Here is a 25,503-nt window from a genome sequence, read left to right on the forward strand (position 1 = left end):
ACATACATACATACACACATAATGAAACTCACACACACACACAGTACAGTCACACACATTTACACACAATCACAACACTCACACACACACACGCACGCACGCAAACGAACTTAAGAACATGCAAGTACATTCCCTCAGAATTTGTATGACTTACACCGATACTATGAAACAGCAATCATCATCACACGCATATAACATGTTTATCTAAACATTCATCGTGCAAGTAGTTGAATGTAAAGATCATAATATCAGAAGGAATAAGCTTTTCTTCATTTTCCAAAAAAATTAAGGGAGAGGACAAAGTTCTATGTCAGGGGATAAAAATGTATCAAAAGTAAAGTTTCTATTTACAACATTTGTCATTTATTGAAAAATACAAGCATTAAAGATATGAATAATGACAAAATTTTTTGTTCGGATATATCGCATAATATTGATATTGCCAAACACTTTCAATTAATAACAAACTCTGCTACATGATACTAAAATGTGACAGATTACTGTCATACATTATCAACAAATTGAAGAATGACAAAAATGTTATCCTTTACGACTGATTATGAATGTACAAATAATATCAGTATCATCTTTTCCACCTAATCCGAGTCATAATAAACATATTCTGACAGTTTTCATCAACTTTGCGTAAAACTATGAAGTTATTATTTCAGTTTAACGAAGTTCACCGTCTCAAGTTCCAAATGGTACAAGAATGAAATTCCCGCCATTTAAATCAATAAAATCATAGGATTTTCTCATTCATTACGCAAGTTATATCTTAATACGCATAATCTTTATCTAGTAATAAAAATAATGAATATTTTTCTCTCGTTTTTTATAATGTTATATTTCAATAGTCCTATCATGGAATTCAGCGAAACTATGAATTTTCGCATTAGTTATGAAAAATCAATCCTTATTTGCATAATCAGCATTTGGTTATGTCAATCATCACTTAAGTTATGTACATACCAAAGTCATGACGATCCGTCAACCCCTTTGGGGACTTATTTTCTTTTAAAACCTTTAGCAACATCGGCTCCTGTGGTTAAAATAAACGGTAGGGAGCACATGACTTACATTATATCTTCCACTCAACAACACAGGATATCAAAACCAGATGTTCTGCTGCAGTGCCATTGAAAGCTATTCGGCTATGACGATTAGGATCTGTTTCATAATCTAATTAGTAGAATATATTTTTCGGCTATAATGTTCATTTTTTACACCCACTATTGAGACCTACAGAAATATATTCCCATTGCTAAAAGGACAATCTGTCTTATAGAAATGTATAATTTCTTGAGTAACACATACGTAGCACACACAAATGCAAGATACATGTAGGTATATGCTGGCATTTTTCAACAGGGGCAATCTTACTCTCCAAGTAGAGGAGTGGGTCCGGCAGGTTTTTGACGTGTTTCTATAACGACAAAGTAGAAAGCCCGACAAAAACGCCTAAAAGCACGTCAAAAACCTGCCGGACCCACTCCTCTGCTTGGAGAGTAGGGCAATCTAACTACACGTTGAAAAAATCATGGTCTTCATAGAAGCTCATCTGTGTTCAACTTGGTAGTAATCATAATACTATGCTAAACATTATTCGAACACTAAGGTGTTCACGGATTGAATTTTCGACGACCACTGTCGCCTTCTTCAGGATCAATAATGACAGAGACGGTGGACGTTATAAACTTCCTGGCATGTTTGACCAATTGCTGACGTCTCGTATCCGTAATGACACGTGTCAATAAAGTAACGTGTCTGGAACTCTCGCGAGTTTACGTTCGGTAGTAATTGGTCATTATTGATCCTGAAGAAGGCGAAAGTAGTCGTCAAAAATTTGATCCATGAATACCTTGGAAGAAATTTTAGCACTGTCTTATAAAGTCATGGTCCGATGGAACTGGTTCCAAAATGTTACAAATAGGTTGAGTCGTCAATTTGAATACAAGTATCCCCGCTATGGCCATCATCGGGATTGATTTCTTTGCCAGTGCCTTGGGAAAGCATGGCCCCGACTGGAAGGCCATAGTCTTTATCATACAGGAGCTCCTCTTGCAGAACCTGGTACTTTTTCTTGTGGTGTTGGTGGTAAGATACTGTCAGCCACTTCCAGAGGGCGTTGTTATCTGCTAACAGTACCTATGCAGGAAAGGCAAGACGATTATTTCATTGTGCCATATAATTCAAGGTCTGATCAGAGACATCTGAAGTTGACATCTCAAAGGCGACATCAGATAAACCAGATCTAACGACCCCATACCTTACGTTCGCCAAAGCACCTTCATGACCAATGGGGTATCTTGTTGATTATATAAGGTCCCAATTTCCATATACAAATGTATAATTATGATACAAGTGTATACAATTATCATATCGGTCGATAATCTTGTCCACCCAAATACTAGTAACACGTCAAGTTGTCCAAGGTAAGATTTTCTTTTAATAAGCTATAAAGAAAAGATATTCAAGCATTTTCTTAATTAAGCAGATAGGGCCTTGATTTGATAATTTAGTTTGATGATGTTCACAATGAACTTACAGATGCTAAGAGTATCAAATTCCCGCCATGGTATTAGGGTATTTCCCTACCACTTAAGCAAAATGGGTCATATATGGATAATTAACATCTATCTATATCAATCATGACGATCTGTCGGCCCCTTCTGGAGTTATTTTCAAAACAATGACACACAGCTTGCTGGCAATCCTCCAAGTGTTCGGGAAAAGACGTCGATTACAAGCTTTCAATTGAATTTTACACTCTCATCATTAATTATGTAAATGAATCCCTGATTTGCATATCGGATATTACACATTACATTATGCTTATCATCACATACATGTAAGGTAGCAACATACCCACACAAAGAATCCACCAAACCCTGATTGATTTCGCGAAATCTGGTATGAACTGAATCCGAGAGCGGATTAATACCAATCTGCCGAATCCTAGGCCTCCATCAGGGGCGAATTTGAACAGTTGATACATTTTGTAACATGATTTGTCAATTTGGGATCAACCCCGTGTCCTAGGTGAGTCCTAGTGCTACATACCTAAACGTAACATCAGGTACAGGTACCGGTACAGAGGTTCAGGTACAGGTCCAGACCTGAACCTGTACCTGAACAATTTGAAAAATTAAAATGTGTTCTTTTGAACTTCTTCAATAATGACAGAAACATAAATAAACTGTTTTCAACTTGTCAATGTCTTTTTTCAAAGAAAATAACTAGGTTTCCTACCACCAAACTCCCTTGGCCTTGCTATCAAAACTCCCGGCCTGCCTGAATGATCTGTTGTATATTTAATAGTTACCCTGTTCCAAGGTGTCACTTTGGTCATGTTTGGTGTTGCATAAGGCCAAGAGGTCAGGAGATCAGTCACAAAATAAGCATATACTTGGTGTAAATTTATATCGGTACAGTACCGGTACTTCATGATCCGACATTTTGGACCAGTCCTCACTGTACCTAATCAATTTTCACAGTACAGTACGCAGCACTAGACTGAGTCCCACTGGTCTCTGACTCTGAAAAGGGTCTAAGACTAAGAGCATGCCCACCTCAGTCAGCCAGGATATCACAAAATTTGCGACAGCTCCAGCAAGTAGATAAAGACGGAAGGTGAAGTCAGGAAACTGTGCGAGCTGTGGAATGTAGAAATAAATGATATCTGTTCATAAAAAAGTAATTCAAAAGTAATTCTCACCTGCAAACGTTTTGGTAACTTGTCAACTGCCTTCATCAGGTCGAAATTTGGCAAGAAATATTTACTGCTGGATGTGACACAGTTCGTATCCTTCCAATAAATTGTTTCAGTGCATGACTGGTTGATTTCTTGATTAAAATGGCTGCCTTAATCCAATTTTTGCAATTACCAAAACGATGGCAGGTGAGAATGTTTTTGTTCATATGTTTTTTTAAGATCGTCCCATTTCCTTAAAATAACTTCCTAACCTGATGAAGTTAGCCATGGATGGCAACAACTACTAGGCTTGCTCATGAAGCTTAACCAAAAGGCCTTTTTAGTAGTGCACATACACAAACACATATCTGAGTACTGAAATAAAGTTTTTTACCTCCACAAAATAAGCCACTGGTTGAGTTGGATACAGCAAAAGCCACACATTGAGAGCAGTCAGGATGATGAGGTCTAACACATACAACCCTAAGGAAACATACAATTGTACATAAATGTGTGGATTCAATCTAGCTTCCACAGACATTCCACCTCACTGGTAAAACATTTCAATTCTATCAGATGAAGAGTCAAACTATCAGGTCACCTCCTTCTTATTGTTTAAATTTTAAAGGTTAATGTAAGCAAAACAGTCATGCTACTAGTTGTAAACCTTTGTTCGTTGTGTTTTTCAGTCCATTGACACCAATATGGCAAAAGAGTCAACCATCATTTCTTTCTGCACCATATATAATGATTGCAATATCATAGTCGTATATATTGTCACTTGTGTTATACATCCTATATTTTGTTTCTAGCCCTGTTGATACAAAAATATTGCAAATTTGAAAACACCATCTGTTTCAATGAGAATGACTGTGTTCGTAGTAGCCGCCGTTGCAGACTCGTTCCGGCTGTTGTTTTTTTTTCAAGTTAAAGTTTTACTATTATCATTATAGTTACATTTTTTTCTTATTTCTGGCCGGAACCGGCCAGCAATAAGAAAAAAAATGTAATTATGATGATTGTAAAACTGTAACTTGAAAAAGAAAACAGACAGAAGTTCGTAGAGGGCGGGTAACCCGGTGACAAGACTCATCATAATCATATTGCCTCTTCTTACCTTTATCCAGCAGCTTTTGTTCCCTTCTTGGTTTGAAGAGAGTGTGTAAGATATAAAATTCTCTATACCTACAACTTTAGACATTGCTTTTTGGAACTTAATTCAGAGGACCGGAACAAAATATAATTGGTTTGGGTTAAGGTGGAGAATATTTGATATTAGGGCTACTGGTACATACAAATCAGTTCAAACCTACTACCTACACATGTTCATACTTACAGTTTGTGTGAACAGGTTGTCGGAATGGCTTTCCTTTTGAGAAGACAAAGGCTGTTATTACATACTGGAATGTTGCCACTCCAAACATGGTGGCAGTTTCATAGGTCAAAACTCCTTCATCACTTTCCGAGTCATAGTTAACTGTGCATGGCTTCAAGGTGGACTCCATTGTGGTATTGATGTCAGTCGTATTGATTGTAGAGTTCATGCTTCCATCATTACAAAGTCTATAGTCTTCCCATGGCACAAACCTGTAATAATGGACAACAGAACACTGTACTTCACTAAACATGTATACTATTATATAATAGTAACTGTAGCAGCACATTTCACATGTTGACCACATTTTCCTATTAGTACACAGATGGAGTAGTAAAAGTGTTTCAAGATTTAAAAGAAGCAATGATCCAAATTAAGGTGTCATAACTTTGAGTGTTTGAGTAATTAACCATGTCGCCAAATGATAATTACATTTTAAGTAATTGGATACAATTTTGAAACAGACATTTCAGATAGCATCTGCTATGGGAAAAAGCTGGAGAACTAGGTTTAATACCAAATCTCTGAATTGATATGTCAGTTAGATGAGGACCATTTAGGATGTTTCAATTATACAACTTCAAGTCAAGACAAGGTTGTATGCTAATTAGTCAAGTACCTCCTGCTGTTTAGGTACAGGAGCTAATTTTTCCCAGTGCTGCAGACCTCCTTTCTTGTTAAGGGTGGGATTGTTAGTTAAAGTTAAAATCCAGACCACTACACCACAGGGACAACCCAAGGGTGGTATTGTACATTCTCTCAATCATTGCTTGACAGTCTCTAACTCCCAGAAACACCGTGGTTTGCGGTCGAGGCCTGAATGTCTAGTATGGTTTCGGGATTGAATGACAGCACAGCCAGGGACACTCGAATCCACAGACATCCTAGACCGCAAACTCTGCTGGTTCGAACGGATTAACGATGTCATTCACTCTACTCACCAGGACTGTGCTAGTAGAAAGTAGAAGGCCCCTAGCTGGAAAGCCAGCTGAATGGCAATCTGCACTACCATGGAGAACAGGATAGGAGGCCTCAGCAAGCTAGTTGGTGGCCGCTGCCGCACCAGCTTGGGATATGCTGAGTTGCGGCTCACTAATTTGGAAGAGGATGATTCAACACATGTCATCTTATCCTTATCATGTGTCCCTCATGGACTTTAGATGCACACACTTTTTTGAATATTCAAGGAAGTTAATTTGGCAACATTTTGTTTGAAAAAAGAAAACGATCATATTTTCATAATAACTTACATCTAATGAGTTGATTATGTTGACTTTCATATTATTACGCATGTTTGTTTCTCAAAAGAAAAAGATTACTGCCCAGTTTAGATATTGGGCACCCTACCAGCATTCTTTTGCACTGGATTTGTGTGATTCAGCTCAGTGCAAGTACTGTACTTACTAACTCAGTATTACTTTTCGTAGGCCATTAGGCTTAATACATTGACTAATCCATCAACAACTACTTGAGTTATGCCGTACACGCTATCGGTAACAAGCAAACAAACTTGAAACGTGACGTCCTTGGCAGATAGTGAATCCGATGAGTGAGTAATATGGCCATATACTGATTCCATTGTGGATTTACATCATTTTAGAGTCCCAAAACGGATGCAAGTGTACAAATAAAAAAGTTTGCCAAGAAAAAAAAACAGTGCCTTCATTATGAAATCTATGTGGTAGGGAAGGTTGAACAAAAAACTTAACACAATATAGAGTGTGGAGTAACGTATGATAGATTCTTCATTTTGGAATTGACTTAAGCATTCTATGACATTACTACTCGTTTTCTGACAGAGGTATCTTTTGCAATGCACGGCATATATTTGCTCATTTTGCGTATGATTTGTACGATTTGCTGTACATTTGAACGCTCAGATGGATCCATAAAATCGAAGCAACAATGGCCTTATACAGAAAAACTGTAGCAGCTTTTATAAAAAAAGACTGCAGTTGAGAAAGAAAACTAGGAAAAAACCGAAATGTTGTAAACAGTTTGAGCACATGTAATGCAATACAGTGGTACTCACTGACAAAGGCTATAGTCGTTATTATGACCAAGTCATGATAAAGGTACTGGATGTCACCCAAGTTGGCAAAGACCTTGGAAGAATAAAAAAAACACATCAGTACATATTCTACTCACATGGCAATATTCATTCTAAGTCTGGTACAATCTAAGGATATTGTGTAACATTAAAGAAAGCAATTGAAACTAGGTTATCTTTTATGTTGCTTTTCAATATCACAAATTTAAAATTGTATTTTGTAAGTTCTTAAACCTGTGCTGAGTTCGGTAATTGTCAATTACCGTTAGCTCAGCACAAGTTTGGTTTGGTCAATCACATTTCTGTTTTTTATGTGGACCTGCTGGACAGAGCCGCTTGGAAGCGTGGTGTGAGGACTAGCCAATTCCACCCTGTCAGGAAAGCCAGGAGCATTGACTTCAATCCATCAACAACTACTTGAGCATTGACTAATCCACTGGATACTACTGCTAAACTACTACACTGTCCCTGTATGTGAATGAGATTAAATCTGATGTAACTTACGCCATACAGGATGAGAACTGACATGAACTGAATCATGCTGTAGAGAGCCATGAACTTGAAGACACCAAAGGAGGTCACCAAGGCACAGCGGCCTTCCCTGTATATAACAATCATGTATGATAAATAATGTTGTCATAATCATAGAGAGTCCATTCCAAGTCACCGTGAGGGTTGTTATTTTCATAACAGTTACTGTCTTAGAAATATTTTCAATTAACTGTAATTATTTGTGTAAGAGATTTGATACTTTTGAAATATTTTGAATGTGATGTCAACAGTTCCAAATTGAAGACATGAAGATGCACTGCATAGAATATTAAGAAATCTTATAACAATTTTGAATGACACAGAATTGTATTATAAACACTGTTGAAACATTATTTAAAACAGAATCAGATCATATAACAGCAACTGTTGCAGACTTACTTACCCGAACATGTGTACACTGGGTCAGGCATCATTTTAAAAAAGCGTAAGTTCGTTATTACTTAAAGTATAAAGTTTTAACTACGTACATTTATGAGTGCTAGTAGTTTGTAAATGTCTGACTGCTTTTACATGTCTTGTAATTCCGAAACTTTGTAATTTCTTTTGCTAGAACCTAACGCTCTATTAATAATATCAGTAATCAATTGGACCTTGCAGTACCATTTAAACAACTTGAAGGTCATATACCAGGGGGCCCAAAATCGACCTTGAATATTGGCTTCACAACTCCCGTCCACATACCAAATACATGTATCATCGTAATCCATCATGAGGTTCTTGTGCTGACTACAGAAGTGCGGAAACACAAACATACACACAGACAGACAGACACACCCAAAACTATATCTCCATTTTTCATGGAGATAATAATCAAATACCTGATGAGTGTCAGAACGCATTCAATGGTGGCCCTTTTCGAGGTGAAGGGTGACGCAACTGAGGCTTCCAGCTCTGACAGGGAGATACCAGCATGAGCCCGCTTCAGAGCCTAGTCAGAGAGTAACATTTTACATAATTTTATTCATATATAGACACTGAGGTACATTTAAAAAGAAGATTATGGATAAAAGACAAGTTGGCGGTGATGCCATATTTTGTCACTTTGAGTGTCATTTCTTGTTACAACATTTGTGGTCTCTTACACTATTTTGAATATTTGCCCTCTCACATTAACTGTTAGATTTCAAATCAGAGTCCGCAGAGTCATAATGATGTCATACAAAAAGTTAGTTTAAGTCCCAAAGAAATTATCTAAGAAAAATAAAACATAAAACAAGCATAAATATGATAAAGCAAACTCTGTTAATTGTAACTGGTAATTGTATCTTAAATCTTTAACAGGATGAAAATAAAAGACCAAATGTACATGAAGTTTAAAACTTAATAGGAAAACAGTTTTTACCCCACAATCATTTGCACCATCACCACACATGGCTACATAGTACCTAATATATCAGGGAATAAAAAGAAACAAAGGCTAAGTTTACAACTGAAAATGTAAGGCATGGATGTACATTGTACATTGCATATATCAGTCAATACAAGTCACTATATAAGTCTTTAATTTTAAGAAGACATCTACCTCATCTCTACAAAAACATCGTGACATTTTTTTTCTGATATTACTATTATATATAATGATTTACACACTCAGAACCCCTTAATAGTAACTAAAGTTTCAGAAAATCATGTAATTGGAGGTGGTTATAAAGTTTCCCAAAACACTTGTCACAAACATTGCATGATACACCTACATTATGACACTTTTCTCTATTTTTGTTCATTGTACATTAACTTGTACGTTTGAGAAGCAGAGGTTGCAATAGTTTGATAACAAAGCGCTGTCACAAACACCACCTTAGATTACTCTTGTTATAATCCAACAAAAACCTTCTTTAAAGATCAGTACAAATACCCTCTACTGTAAATACAGTGAAATGACTTTATCATGTAACCTTTACTCACCCTAAATCTTGGTAAACCTCTATGAGCTGTGTCTTCTGGTCAGGTGACATCCTTGCGAAAACCGTTCCACCTACAGCCAGCTGAAAAACAAAATAATGAGTCCATATAGGACACAATCCTCTGTAAGGAAATTATGGTGTTTGTGGTGTGCCTAACATGTTTAATACCCTCTTTAATTATCGACATGCTAAATTTTAGTAAAATCTAGTATTAGATATGATCTTGATTTATAGGTGTCAAGACAAAAGCCCAGACTAAAGCAAGTTTTTCAAAGTACACTGTATGGCAAGTCTTAACTAAAGCCATTATTAATAGTTGCCTTCCCTTAAGCCCACTTCATGAAAGCTGGATTTTTCATTCACCCAGTTTTCGTCAGAAAATTCCGTTAGAGGCCAAACCCCTGGATGCTTATAACATCAAAAGGGCCTATAGAAGGGTAGCCTCAGGCTGGTAAGAGTAGCCAGTCCAGCCTCTGGGACCAGCCTTTTCCATAAACCCTGACTATGTTGGGGTTGAAGACCAGCTCAAAAGTAAATAATATAGTTACCAATGAATAAGTTGGTTGATGACAAACATTTTCATATGGTGTATAATTATTCTTGATGGCCCGATGTGCCTCAAAGGCACAGGAGGGACTAAGGTAAGGTAAGGTAATAATTATTCTAAAGAAAACATGCATTATCTACAAAATAGATAACTTCATGTTAAAATCCATGTTAAAATGTCAAAAATACTTAACACATTTACTGTTACTGTGGACATATTGTCAAATTTTGATCAAATGAGAGAATTTTGAAGGTAGCTGCTTTGTCAATAAAAAAGAAAACAAACATCATTGAAACCACACTGTTATTAATTTGTGTCTGAGTCAGTACCTTGGGTAAGACATGGGGAAAGTACTTCTTGATGACAGCAAATGATTTCCCACTCATGGCAAAGGTGAACTGGTCCCTTTTGTCATTCTCATCCACATCAGCTCCCTGTCGATAGCCATACAAAAGAAATATTGAATAGTGTTGTTTTATGCGAAATCCTGTTTTTGGTGTTACTTTTAAATTACAATTGCCACAAAAATGTTGATGTCTATTCAATGTATTAGACAAAACTTACACCAGACTAATTCCCAGCCCCAATTGCTATCCACCACGCAAAAATCATGACCATCGCATTTCCATAAAATTAGACCTCAAACTTTAAAAATCCCACTGCAGTAACGTATGAAGTCATTAGAAGGTCCATTAATGTACTTGACCAAATTTTTGTTTTCCCAACATCTAGTCTGTGACCTACCAAATATCACAAGGATCTATCTACAGCTTCTCGAGCTATATTGTCCACATACAAACACTCATACAAAGACCGCTGCAGTACCATAAGAAGTCGCAAGCTAAGGAGACTCATCATTGACTTGACATTTGTTTCAACGACACCTATCCACCTATCAAATATCATGAATATTCATCTACAGCCTCAATTTATGCTGTTTACACAGCAAAACCAAAAGCATGATTCGAATCCCGCAAAAGGTAACTTATAATATATGTAACCTTCATTTTTCATGGAGGTGAAAATAAAAGAAAGGCTCATATCAATACTTTTTGTAATGCAATCTCTCCCACCTTAATCTCCTCTGGCTCAATGTGTTTAGTGGAGACTTTATATGTGATGGCAGCCGGTGTGCTGTCGGCAGGAGCAAGAGCCGTGACTTCTACAATCTGCTGACCAGGGCAAACCATCTTACACTCCCTGGCTACACTCACAGCTGTCAGGATGTTGTCTCCTAAATGTTAAAGAACAAAGCATAGGAGCTATTATCATAAGTCTATCAATGATAACGGGGGGCGCCCTAACATTGCACGCGCCCTAACATCACACAGATTTTTTACTGATCTTATTTTGCATAAGTACGCCGTGTTTGTGTCCATTGACTATGCTGATAAGGAAGGTAAATAACCCAAGTTCATGCACATAATTGTCATTTACATTCAAAACATATGTGTACATATTCATTTCTTGTTTTGTCGAAAAGTAGTATTTTGACAATAATGATGGTAGCGCTAAGTAGAGGGTCACTGCGTAGCTAGACGGCCCGGCACCTAAATATACGACCTGTGCCAAGCAGATACATATAAGTCACACAGCTATCATACACATAAGAAAAATAACTTCATAAAACACTAAAAATTTGGTGTTTGTTGAGAAGAAAAACGACCAAAGAAAAACAACGTAAACATTGCTGTCGTCTGACGACGTTGTTTTCCCGCCATTTTTTGGGCCGCGATGGTGGCGGAACGATTCAACGCAACGTTTTGTTACGCTCTAACATGTGATTGGTACCGTCTATGAAAAGGAAACTGAATACAGATATGGCGAAGATATTTCCCAATAAGTAGACAGAGTATTCTTGATGTAAGCGGTGTCGTTTTTTTGTAATGATTTCGTAAGTTGGGCCGCATTCAATACGTACGTCGGGCCGCGTAGTAGCCTATTTCCCGTGGAAACATGAGCTTGGATGCGCTAGATATAGCCCTTCTCACATGACGTTAGAAGTGCACACAGTCAAAATTTTCCGGTCAAAAGAAAGCTAGAATATAGCAGATTTCAAGCCTTATTTACATTTCCCTAACTTCATCACCAACTTCCGAAGAGAGCAAAATTACCAAAGCGTAATAAGTTAGGCACACTATCTGGCGTAGCACTAAATCAGAAGGTACATTCGTGGAAATGTCTCACAGCGTCTTTCGCATGTAACACGGAGCATGAAGGGCCCATGAACAGTATGAATACATTTTCTTGTCAAAGTATGGTCTTTAGATGAATGTGTTCAAAATTCATTCATTAAAACATGACCATTCCCTGGCAACCAGCACTGGAGCGCCATGAGTTCCAGCGCGTAAAAAACGTCCAATGTTTGGGCACCCCCCGTTAAACGTCTATATCATTATAACTAAAATTTAGCATGAAAGTTCATCTGAGTTGGTAAAGTACATATCAATGAGACAGAAACTATTCTCCGAGTGATTTGGTTGAAAATTCTGGTGAGTTATATTTTAGTTAGAGAGCAGTTTATTTCTCATTATAATTAAAATTGTTTGTTCAGGTCTGTCCAAAGTTTCACAATCAGCATTTCAATACATGGCACGATGGACATTAACAAGTTGGGTCAAAGGTAAAAATGGAGGTGGCCTGAGTCCAGAGTTTGTCCCTAGCCCTGTACATACAATGTAAGGCCCGTCAAGGATAAGGACAGAGCAGTGTTTTTTCTCAATGAATAAAATACAATAATACAAGATATCTCGGATAAATAACAACAAAATCTGGTTCTAAATGCGTTAATATCCCCTCATAATGATAGGTGTGTTTACCTTACCTGTTACCATGATCATGACTGAGCGTCCTGATGTTGTAAATGATGGGTGTGGTTATCTTATAATACTATGACTGCCCTAATGTTGTAAATGATGGGTGTGGTTACCTTACCTGATACTATGACTGTCCTGATGTTGTAACTGATGGGTGTGGTTACCTTACCCAATACCATGACTGCCATAATGTTGTAAATGGTGGGTGTGGTTACCTCACCTGTTACCATGACTGTCCTGATGTTGTAACTGATGGGTGTGGTTACCTTACCTGTTACCATGACTGTCCTGATGTTGTAACTGATGGGTGTGGTTACCTTACCTGTTACCATGACTGCCCTAATGTTGTAAATGATGGGTGTGGTTACCTTACCTGTTACCATGACTGTCCTGATGTTGTAAATGATGGGTGTGGTTACCTTACCTGTTATCATGACTGTACTGATGTTGGCCCCATTGAGTTGGTGGATGATGGGTGTGGTTTCAGGTTTGAGAGCATTTTGCATAACCATCAGCCCCAGAAATGTTAGGTCAGTCTCAATTTCATGCCTGCATGGTAAGAAATATAATATATATAATGAAGGTACCATACATGCAGTGACTTCTGTATTACATTTGTAGTGTTGCGAACCAAAACGAAACATCAGGTACATACCGGTACAGAGGTTTAGGTACAGGTCTGGACCTGTACCTGTACCTGAACTTCTTCAATAATGACAGAAACAAATTTAAAATAAACTGTTTTCAACTTGTCATCAGTATCTTTATACAAAGAACATAACTAGGTTTCCTACCGCCAAACTCCCTTGGCCTTGCTATCAATGAAAACTCCCGGCCTGCCTGAATGATCTGTTGCATATTTAATAGTTACCCTGTTCCAAAGTGTCACTTTGCTCATGTTTGGTGTTGCATGAGGCCATGAGGTTAGGAGATCAGTCACAAAATAAGCACAATACATACTTGGTGTACATTTATATCGGTACAGTACCGGTACTTCATGATCCGGTATTTTGGACCTGTACTTAATTGATTTTTACGGTACAGTACCGGCACACAGTACCGGTACGCAGCACTATTCTGTATCAATACACAAAGGTACCACATGACAGGTACATGTACTGCATGTATTGTGCAATGTAAAATGGCATGAAAGGGGCACATACATGTACTATATCAGTCCTAATGGCCACCATAAAAATGTCAGACCATTCAAAGTTAAAATGTTGGCAAATTGATACTGATTGGACAGAAACGTTGCTCCATTGAGAATTGAAACACATGGTCTATTCAAAATGTGTATCAAGTCAGTTCCCTGGAAGAGCAATTATGATTTGGCTCTTATGCATGGGCTCCAATGTACAGTATGACAAATCTGTGTATCTTACCTTGACATCCGTTGTGTGTGTAAAAACTTGACTTTATCCTCCAAAGGTCGCCATGCAAAAGCGATGACTCTGAAGCCTCTTTCTGTGTATGTCATTAGAACTTCATAGAAGTCAAGTGGAACTGAAACATAAGGTAGTATTTACTAGTATCTTAAATCATAATAACTTTATTGCACAACAATTGTACAAGGTACAAAGTATGGCATTTACTGGTACATAACATTCTATTAGGCTAATCAATCTACAATATGGTGTTACAGTTACTGTAGTAGTATGGGATGACAATGGGATTTTACAATCATTGGTCCAGGAGGAGTTTCTAACGTCTAGACATTCTTTGATATATTTCTCAATGTACACCATGCAGGGGTTGTCACATGTCATAATGTACTTAAAGTTGCTATTTATATCCATTGAGATAAATCCTGGTAAATCCGACGATAGCATTGAGTCATTTATATAACATTGAATGCAATTTTGTTTTCAATAAAAAGGGAAAAAAAACTGAAACTACATGACTGGAAGATAACTGTATTACAATAAGTACTAAGCTTTTACATAATAATTGAATACAGACTATTGTCTGACTGATTTATGATAAACAATAGAGGAAAAAAAACATACTGGTCTCAGGCCTGCAAAGTTGGCTGATCGTCTCAGGTGCACCCTTGGTGTACACCACCATGTTCTGACTGCCCAGGGTGCGTGTGATCACGCTCATGCGCTGCAGGCTGGATGAGAATGTAAACTGGCGAATAATTCCCACCTCATAAGGGTACTGAAAAAAATGGCAACAGTTTTAACAATAGTCTCAACAAACAATAGAAGCAGGAGAATCAGTTCTGTAAAAATGGAAAATTGTCTTCTTTCTTTCTTATTTTCTACTCTCAAAATCAACCACAAGTCAACCTATAAATACACCTTTCAGAAACTGTTAGTGTTTGAATAATATTACAGACTCCTGAAATATTTTATGTACGCTTGAATGTTATAAGACATTCAAGTTTTTTACTTAGGAATGTATCTTTAGTATTTCATGCCATATAACTAGATGCACATGACATTGCAATAAAGCATTACAAAATCAATGAATGCAATAGAATGCATGAGACACATGCTATTTCAAAATTCATTTCAATGAGCACAGAGACAGAAACAGTCATTGTGATTTTAAAAAAAGTTCCATGCCATGTATGGACTTGAAAACTCCTGCATAAAGGTATAAATTACTATAATGATATGCATGTTAAACTTTGTGCAGGTAAATCTGGATCTGCGAAGCTACTTCTGATATAATTATTATAATAATAATATACAGTCGTGTGCATGTAGCGTTTTGATTACTGTGCTAACCATTACCACCCCAGTGAAATGCTAAACAAACATTCATTAAATATTTTGAATACTTTGTTAATACATTGTAGTTGCCAGCAATTATAATTTTCTATAGAATGGTGCACATATGATTTATTAGGTGCAGGTACATGTAATTTTGAAACTGGCATGTAAGAAAAATCAGCATTTTGCAATACTGTAATTCTTGATTTGTTAACTGTAACTTAATTTTAGCTGATTTAACGGTCACTTAAGTCAACAGCTAAAATTTCATTATTGCTAACATTTGATCGCTAATATTTGAGACAGTAATGTTTGTTCCCACCATTAAAATTAAGTGCCGTGACCTACTCCATTTTCCCCAAAACGCTATATTTTCCTGCCGCTATATTAAAGTGAATAGTCAATGTATCAGTTCAAAAATAGTATCACAAAAAATAGTTTCAGCACCTCTCTTTCATTAGGAGAATGATGAAGCAGGACCATGCTGTGTGGAGGTCGAACTACAGTCGGCACCAACATGTCAAACTTAGTGCTTTCTTCACTACCTGGTTCCTCCAACTCCTACAGGAACAAGAAACAAAACATCAAAAATAAGGACAGCTGGCAATAAGAAAACAGTGCAGTTATCTAACTTATTCTTGCAACAGTGAGCTTACAAATCTGTAGTACACATCAAACAGGTCTATCGTCTTTGCAAGTTGTGAAAAAAGAAACAGTACTGTTATACTTCTATGGGACTGCATGACTATCTGACAATCGTATAGTTTACAGATTATATTTTGGCACCATTAGTGGCTTTGTGGTAGAACAGAACAACTTTTAAGTTAATTGTAAGTTACTCTGTATAAGGTCAGAGGTGACTGAGAAGGATGGTGGCAATTAAGGAAAGCTTGAGACTCCCTTAGGCCACACCAATTTATTTTCTTGTTTAACGGAATAAAAAAAATTTAAAGAAATGCTAGATTGGAAAAACAACATGAAAACAGAATCTCAGAGGAATGTTAAACTTTCTACTTTCAAATTGGTGCACACAGTATCAGGGAGTGAACAGGGTCAGGTGCAAGTTTTCGCCCCAGCCTTCTGTTTGCATGATTTTTTTTTTGCTAAAATTAAATTAAAATAAGAATCTGTTAACCAAGAAATTGGTGTGGCTTTAGCTAGTGAATCTATGGTGCAATCCCCCGATGGTGACACATTTCCAAATCAATGCAGGAGTTCCACAGGGAGATACATGTACATGTACATTGGCCCTGATTTCTCTTCATTATTACTCTGGATTAAATCCTGCGCGACTCTGTAAAATATTACCTTCACAACAACATTGGTTTCAGCTTACAGAAAGACAGGAGCAGGATACATCCTGCTAAGAGGATCATGGATGCTGATTATGCTGATGACCCCGCAATACGTACTTGCAGAAAAAATTGCAAATGCCGAAAGACTACTGCGGAATTAAGCTTTACCAGCCTCTGCGGGTCGCTGGGAAAATATTGCATGAAGGGAGTCGGCTACGGAGAGAGGGTCCAATATTGCAACCCTAGGCCTGCAAAATTCAATGTAACCCTCCATGGCCAAAGTCCCCCGGCAAATATTCTCCCTATAGCCGGCGTAGTTAGTCTGGTAGAGACTACTGTCGAATGTCGATAAGGATACAACATGTATATGACTGACCAATTTATATGGTTTCAAACTGATTTGAAAGATTTGTAAGCACGCAGATTCATGTGTACAGGATATATAACATGTAAGGAAAGAATACTGTGTTAGTATAGTTCAGTAATGTTGTGATTTGTAAAGTAAAAAAAATCAACAGCTACTTACCCATTTTGTAGCTTCAAACATCTTACGGTCCAGAGGGTCTCCTGATAACTTTCCACCAATCACAGTAAGGGAGTGACTGGTTGCCATAGCAGTGAGGAGTGGCCCCAAAGGAAGCATGGATAGATCTTGAATGGCAGGTACAAAACTGTGTGGAGAATGGGGCAATTGAATTACAACCTCTGTTTAAGTTTTCCTTAATTGTTTATGTTGTACATACATGTAATACACTTTGCGAATAGATATAAGCAAGCCAAATCAGACTCTGTTGCTTTCAAAAAAAGTATGTTACACAATTCATGTCATTCTTATCAAGCATTTCAATCTTGTTTATGACTAAAACCTAAAAATACCACCCTCCCGAAAGCAGAGCCCCTATATCGCTCGATTTGTTAGCTTGCTCGCGTAGGGGCCGTGCTCTCTAGCCCCGGTAGACACGGTTCTGGCGCTGTCGCCTCCAAAACAGCTTCAGCCAATCAGAGGGTTTGCTAAACCTCATCTAGAGCAAAAGGGCAAAGGACGCTGGGAAGCTATCAGCCAATCAGGTTACGTCTCACATCGTTAATTTTGGTTCAAAACAAATTAACCGCCAAATTGTGTAAAATAAGGATAGCTCATTAATTATTCATGAGCAACTATCAGTAACATCGCCAGAACCGTGTCTACCGGGGCTAAAGAGCAAGGGCCCTATACACGAGCGAGCTAACGAATTGAGCGATAGGGGCTCTGCTTTCAGAAGGGTGAAAAATACATGTAGTAATGAAAAGAGGCACTTTACCTATCATTCTTGGTTGGTACCACAGCCCAGAGGTCCAGCCCATCTTCTGTCAGGGTCCCAGTCTTATCGAAACACACCAAGTCCACAAGACCGCAGATGTTGATTCGCTCAGGGCTTATTGAAAAAATGTCTTGCTTTTTAAGTCTTCGTTGGGCATAAATAATCCCAATAGTCAGGGCTGAGGGCAAGGCAGGAGGAACACAGATTGTGATAAGGTCTAATGCCTCCAGGAAGATCTCTCCAACAGATTCCTACATTAAACAAAGAAAAGGAATGTAAAAAGAGAAACATGCTGGTTAGTACATTGTGTGCTGTGTGCATGACTGGTATGAAAGAAAGCAACTTACTGAGTTTGTCTGGATTTGTTAATTTTTTTTAATTTACAATTTTCCCATAAGCATATTTTTCACCTGCCCAATAATAGGTAGCAAAATGCACTACATGTGCCATGGTATCGGTGATTGAGCAAGCAGCGATGAAATAAAACTTTGAATGATACAAACTATCTCTTATTTTTTGCTTGCACAGCTGTCATCAGTTCTGTGACATACATGCAAATTATGTAAGACCGTGACACATTATAGCAATGAAAACTAGTTAAAGTCAATGTATAATATTCTAAAAAAAGCAGCAACATATCACCTACCCCATCGAGAGCCATCCACACCACTGTAAATGTGAACCCAATCATGGCTAGAAAAAATAATAAGATTTTCGTTTTAATCCTACCTCACATGCAAATAACAGCAAAAAAGGAAAAACATAATGGTTACTTAAACCATGCAAAAGCCATACATCAAAATTAAAAGGTACCTATTATGCCAATAATTATGAGTAGGTTGATTACACTCAGCAGTATCATATTAAGCACATTTACTGTCAGCTTGCTACCCAAGATGATGATGATGATGATGATAACGGCGATGATACCCAAGACACAATGTAATGCACATCACACCTAACATTACCAGTTTTGTTGGACAGGTGTAATGCTAAACTTCAACATCAATATACAATATGATGATACAAGTCGGTTGGAAGGAAGTCTAAATTGAATCAGATGTCAGTAGGTAGCAGGTAATTAGTAACTGTCACACACAGTGAGGCCACCTTCTTAAAGAGGTGTTTTGAAAAATCACACAGGACTCCAGACTCAGGGACTTGACTTACAAAGTTGGCAAATGATGCATTTAGGAAGACCAACAGTATTCGTTTGCAAAAGCTACTAGAAAAGCAACTGTTGTTTTTAGCAACAATCCTTCTAACAGTGACTAAGTGAAGAAAATATATTATGACTCTCAAGGCTGCTTTGAAATTTGCTGTCGTTGTTGTAAAAATTGACAATGTTGCATTTCTTGCAACTGAATGTAACTTACCTATGCCTACAAGAACCAGCACAAATCTGTAAGCTGCTGTGAGAAGCTTGAAGTTGAGTGGTTTGGGGAACAAAATGGAGCGTACAAGCTCTCCTTTAGCTGTAGAAAAACCTAAAAAGAGGAAAAATATAGAAACAACACTGAAGATAAGAAGGCTAGATACGTATAGAAAGATATCTAAATTTGTCTTGAAGATAGCTAATGAGTTTAATTCTATGAAGTATCAATATGTAAGTGATGACTGTGTATGGGAACCAACTCAAGAAATTTTAGCCTTGACCTAAAGTGGGGGTTTAGGGAGCGAACTTCAAGGGTTGATTTTGCCATAATGTACAAGTCATGTACATGTAGGTACAGGATGAGATGGTGATGGAGAGCTTCTTTGTTGTTGGTCACACATGCAAAATCCCAAAAGACATGATTTTTTAGCTCACATGACATTTCTTTCCTTTTTTCACATTGACGTTAATGACCCACCTATTCCTTGGTATATATATGGTATCATCAGCCTTGCTCATCACTTGGTGATTTTATTCGGTGGTTAGGGAAAATGACCAGGCCTTATGACACCATGATCCACCTAGGGGCGGGTCATTAACCCTTAAAGTGTTTATGACACCAAAATACAACATTTTCCTATTATCTGTAATAGGAATAGTATCATTCAAAGAATATAATACGCACCCTTCTTAAGTTATCTAACAATGATACTTCCAGCTCTTGATTTTTCTGATCTTCCTACAAGGTAATTACAACAATCAGTGATTTTACGGCTTCCGATGACATCACAATGAACATGGCAACCGGTTCAGAACCTCACACCACAGCTTGTGAAAAACATTATTTGATGACAAAACAGTGGACAATTATCGTGAATGCATTCAATATTTAGACATTATATATTTAGTTTGTTTGCTTCTGAAAAGAACGTTCTTTCCCAGCTGCAGTGCAAAGTTCCAAACCGGCTACCATGCTCATTGTGATGTCAACGGAAGAGTAAAGTCACTGATTAATTTAACTACCTGGTGGGAAGAATAAAAAGCTGAAGGTATGATGTTTTGATGGTTCAATGTTCAATAAAATCTGAAGGGTGTATATTTTGTGCAAATGTCTTGTACTTTATAAAAGCAATATTATTTTGATGGTTTATGTTATTTCAGGAAATATTTTATTTTAATGTCATTGCTGTCTTATACACTTTGATTAACAGGACTGTCACAGTAACATAATTATTTTCCTACCTGTCCTGACGACCACAGCCTTAACTTTCTCCCCTCCATAGTACCTGGTCTGGATCACCTGGGTACCACAGAACAGGGTGTGGTGCTTGTGTTCCTCAGGTGAGTAGACCTCGCTACTTTGGGAAGGCAGTTGTGTTTTTGTGACAGGTACACTCTCTCCTGTTAGGGAGATCAAATTACACATATTGAAACACTGCCTGTAACTTTAATGCACTGAGAATACCAGGTAACTACAATGCATGAATTACATTAAACTTGTGACAGGCCTAATGTCTCAATATATACCTCACGGCCATAGCATGTCCAGAACACATGAGAAACCAAAACCAGATGTTCTGCTGCAGTACCATTCCAAGCTGGTTGGGGGCCCAAAAATCTAGTTAATATCACTTTTAGGTCTCATCAAGACCTATCCACATACTTAATTCAAGACAACAAAGCAGGCCTTCTCGAGTTATGCTGTTCATCCGCAGATATATTTATTTATTTAGTCATAAATTTTAGATTTACCACATTTGTGGAAGGATTGACATAACAGGTGACTATCACCTTTTCAAGATGTCATCTTAGACCAGACGGTAAGGTTTGGACCATCGCACACTGAGGCATGCCCCTACTATTTTTCGAAAGGTGTGGTGGGTTCTTTAACGTGCGCGGGTGTGGCTCTCCCCAAACACGGGACCTCCATTTATCGTTCTATCCGAGGGACGTCCCTAACCAAAGGTACTCCTTTACACCTGAGTGAAATGAGGACACAACGTCCAGGGGCATTTCCAGACATGTCTGGGGGCAAGCCGGGTTCAAACTCGGGTTGCCTTGTCTGACGGCCGAATGTTCTAGCCGTTACGCCACACGACGCCAAACATACACCATCTTCATTGAATTTATAAAATCTACTCGACTGTACATTCAGATTCTGCAAGTACAAAGTTTCCGAGTTCAAGGATAAAGAAGATTGCGAACCTGTCAGCATGCTCTCATTGAGAATGCAATTTCCTGTGATGAGAACGGCATCACATGGCATCAACATCCCATTGGGAGGAATGACGAGAACATCCCCAGGCACAAGGTTGGTAGAGACAACTTCTTCCCAGTCTGGAAACAATGGAGTCGAGTTTAAGGTCTCATTGCTGTGTTACTCCGCGTGTATAAAAGAATCCGGCCTCAAAAAATAACCGGGCATAAGAGGCGTGTGTTTTGGTGGATCATAAATTGCCTTTTATCGGCCCCACCTGATATGACAAGAATTTGAGACAAAAGTTTGACAATGTTTATTACTGTCAGGATTAGGTAGGAAAGTTTCGTCATCCGAGTGATAGGTCGGAATTGCTATGATAGTATGAATGATACAGTCAGGCGCTGGCGGTTACAACAGCGGCCCCGTGCGGATAGTGGGTACCTGCAGTTTAAAATGTAATAAATATTGTTGTCACGGTTATATTTGGGTGAATCTTTTTTTGCTGCATGACGAACAAGTGTGCAAAGTTAATATCTGCCATTAAATGCAAAGGTTACATACTCACTGACAGGTACAAATGTACATATGTATGACAGCTGTTGAGAACAAAATATCAATGTCACAGTTAGTAAAAATACTTACCTTCCCCACTGCGACAGACTTTGACCCGCATGGTATTGTGTGACTCTACCATTTGATGTAGCATTTCACTTTGCTAAAATAAATGTAATAAGCATTAAAATGATAATCACAGCAATAGAGTGAACATAGAAAATATTCATATAATTTTGCAATGTTTAAAAGAAACAAGGACAAAACAATTTTTCAAAGTTGTCAAAATGAAAAGAGTTTACTTAAACGAAATTAATTTCATCAGGTTGGTAGAATATAGGGTACATATAGGAGATTCTTTTTACACAAACAGATAATCTCACCTGCTAACGTTTCAGTGTCTGTCAGACACCTTCTTCAGAGCTTCTGACTGGAGTACAGCTTCTCACCGCTATAAGTAGCCGATATAGGTGGCGCTGTTGCGGTGAGAACACAATCCCGAACGTGGCTTGTATCCCCCCTCATCTCGGTTCATCCAGTCAGAAGCTCTGATGAAGGTGTCTAACGAAACGTTAGCAGGTGAGAGTACCTGGTTTTGTAAAAAGAATCTTCTATACCCGAAAAGAGTTTAATTCGTGTACCTTGCGTATAGTGTAGAGTTGAGTTCCAATTGAGAGTAAAGACATGACAATGATGGCAGCAGCATAATAGTAGTACTCGTCTGACATCCACAGGCAAACGCTAAACAGCTGGAATACGTAGAATGGGTTCAGCACCTGAAAACACAACAAATGTGAGTTCGGAATGCAACATGCACAGCCCCACATGCATATAAATGACAAATTTGTTCTGACAACTGTTCTCAGACATAAGAAGGAGAACAGGCATGCAGCTCATTTCTTGTTTTGATTATAGGTAGCAGATAATCACCTTCATGAAGCTTAAGGTTGGTAGCATTCATGTGTGTGGTTGTCAACACGATAACTCCAGAAGATCAAGTTGGATTGTTATAAGACTTGATATTCAATTATTTAAGTTGTGTTGGTCTTAATGAGACCTCGAAATGACTAAATTCTGGATGCCCTAGCAGCATACGTTTCAAGAGACATTCCAGTTATTGTATCCTTTAATCTAAATTAAATTCGGAATATTATAAGTTACTGGCAGGTCGTACTAGTAGATAACTCAAGCAAGGGATGACTGAAAGTTGTGATTTTTGATATCTAATACTAGGTAGCTTTAAGTAATAATAAAAAATTAGATGATGATTATGTAAATCATGATCTAATTTGCATAATTGAATGTTTTTATCCCTTTGTATTTTGACCACTGCAGGGCCCCTGGGGACAGGCGCTGGCAGCAGGGAATTTTGCTGCATTTTGTAAGGTGTCACACCTTACAAATGCAGCAATAACAAAATTCCAGATAACAGAATTATATTAACCACTGACAACAAAGTATAGTGTTTTATCATGAATTATGCAAATCAGATAAATTTGCATAACTGATATCAAATGGTCCAGGAATATTCTTATCTTACATATGCCACATGTTTGAGTTCAATCAAGGGGCACAGCGGACTTATAAACTTTCCTCTTTAATTATGCAAATTATATGATTTGTATAATGCATATGATCATTTTAATTGTTATATATGCTATCAACACATGAAAAAGCATGATCATCAACACTTTTTGGAATTTTTTTTCTTTTTCAATCTCTGAAACAAATAAAAAAGCCACTTAAGGGGGCCCAAACATTTACGACTTAAATCTTCCTCCAAAGAGCTATCTACCACAGTGACTGAAAAATCATGACCAGACCATGTCCTGAACACACAAGATTTGTAAAGTTCCAATGCATACCTTAAAAGTTGCTAGGGGGCTCAACATCTACTCATATTACAAACAAAATTTCAACACATTCCGCCAAGGCACTCTCATTTCTCAAGTTATCATGTTCACGCACAGACACACCCTCCCCAAAACATATTCCTTATTGGTGAAGATAAGAAGACTAAATGAATGTCAGGTAAACAAAACAGAGGAAAGTAATACAATTATCTTAAAAACAATCTGAAAAAGAAATAGACACAAAATAAACATTTCATGGGCTTCAAATTCCAAAATACAGATGATTTTGATGTGTCGACACCAAAACTGGATATATCATGTCTTTATTGACATCAATTGATAAGTTGCACACAGTGTGTATTTTGTATGCATTTCAATTATCTCCTTAAGTTTGTACTTCTTTATTTAGTTGCACCCTAGTCCTCTTATTTGTCTAGATCATTAGTACTACATTTTGTATATACTGTAACAGTACTTCTTGTTACCTTCACTGTAACTTTATGTTCACTGTTTTCACGGTCATCTCTGTACCGTGAGCTTATCATCACCATGAAAAAAACTGTTGTTCTTTTTTATGATTCCATCACACATCCGTTCTGTAAATCATTTGCCGCCACCGTGAAGTTAACGTTCAGTAAAAATGTCCATTTTCCTTACACCGTGAAATTTTGCTACGGTAACCGTGAAGATAAAGTGAATTACAGTAATTGCCATCGTACCTCATAGAACAGGAGCTTGATGTAGGGCTTCACCTTCACTGTGATGGCATTGTCACCATACCGGGTTTGCCTGGGACACAAAAATATGTCATTATAGATGCTACTGTTAGTAACAATTCATAAACTTTTAGCACTTATTGCAACATTCAATGTCCCTAATTCAAATTTTAGAAAATGATAAGATCAGCAAGCAACAAAAGACAAATTGAATACAGAATGCACATTCTGACCCTGACTTGTTTACAAGCCACAGCATTGCACATTGTACAATTAGGCCAATAGTACACAAATCATAATTATATTATAAATAGTACTTACTCAATCGACATGTAAACTCTCAATCTTTTCTGAATATTTCTAACTTTTTGCTGATTCAGAACTGAAAACTGTATTAATTTTTCAATCTAGATGTATTGCGCAGTAATTGTCCTATTCTGCTAAGACTGACTGACAGTATACTATATATGGTACATATTAAAAAATATTGATTGAAACGTATAATCACTTGAATGTACACCTATATTTCAAACGTTTTTTCAACTACCAC

The 25,503-nt window shown here is 37.6% G+C and overlaps 1 protein-coding gene across 3 annotated transcripts in view; it reads right to left on the reverse strand.

Annotated features, from left to right (window-relative positions):
• Window positions 1–340: 340 nt before the first annotated feature.
• Window positions 341–25,503, reverse strand: part of LOC136420604 (polyamine-transporting ATPase 13A3-like) — a 46,348-nt gene continuing 21,185 nt past the window's right edge. For all 3 annotated transcript variants that reach the window (XM_066407644.1, XM_066407654.1, XM_066407636.1), the window contains exons 8-32: window positions 24,957–25,026; window positions 23,026–23,160; window positions 22,475–22,547; window positions 21,838–21,969; window positions 20,875–21,033; window positions 19,634–19,744; window positions 18,904–18,950; window positions 18,258–18,508; window positions 17,483–17,627; window positions 16,109–16,222; window positions 14,948–15,101; window positions 14,324–14,444; window positions 13,363–13,487; window positions 11,196–11,356; window positions 10,452–10,556; window positions 9,577–9,656; window positions 9,014–9,056; window positions 8,490–8,599; window positions 7,624–7,720; window positions 7,102–7,174; window positions 6,011–6,161; window positions 5,031–5,281; window positions 4,089–4,177; window positions 3,573–3,656; window positions 341–2,148 (exon numbers count right to left, since the gene is read on the reverse strand). In XM_066407644.1, coding sequence (XP_066263741.1) covers window positions 1,924–2,148; window positions 3,573–3,656; window positions 4,089–4,177; window positions 5,031–5,281; window positions 6,011–6,161; window positions 7,102–7,174; window positions 7,624–7,720; window positions 8,490–8,599; window positions 9,014–9,056; window positions 9,577–9,656; window positions 10,452–10,556; window positions 11,196–11,356; window positions 13,363–13,487; window positions 14,324–14,444; window positions 14,948–15,101; window positions 16,109–16,222; window positions 17,483–17,627; window positions 18,258–18,508; window positions 18,904–18,950; window positions 19,634–19,744; window positions 20,875–21,033; window positions 21,838–21,969; window positions 22,475–22,547; window positions 23,026–23,160; window positions 24,957–25,026 — 3,106 coding nt within the window. In that variant the 3' untranslated portion in view covers window positions 341–1,923. The remainder of the gene's footprint in view (window positions 2,149–3,572; window positions 3,657–4,088; window positions 4,178–5,030; window positions 5,282–6,010; window positions 6,162–7,101; window positions 7,175–7,623; window positions 7,721–8,489; window positions 8,600–9,013; window positions 9,057–9,576; window positions 9,657–10,451; window positions 10,557–11,195; window positions 11,357–13,362; window positions 13,488–14,323; window positions 14,445–14,947; window positions 15,102–16,108; window positions 16,223–17,482; window positions 17,628–18,257; window positions 18,509–18,903; window positions 18,951–19,633; window positions 19,745–20,874; window positions 21,034–21,837; window positions 21,970–22,474; window positions 22,548–23,025; window positions 23,161–24,956; window positions 25,027–25,503) is intronic.

This window comes from Branchiostoma lanceolatum, chromosome 1 (assembly GCF_035083965.1).
Source record: "Branchiostoma lanceolatum isolate klBraLanc5 chromosome 1, klBraLanc5.hap2, whole genome shotgun sequence".
In the NCBI taxonomy this organism is placed as follows: Eukaryota; Metazoa; Chordata; class Leptocardii; order Amphioxiformes; family Branchiostomatidae; genus Branchiostoma; species Branchiostoma lanceolatum.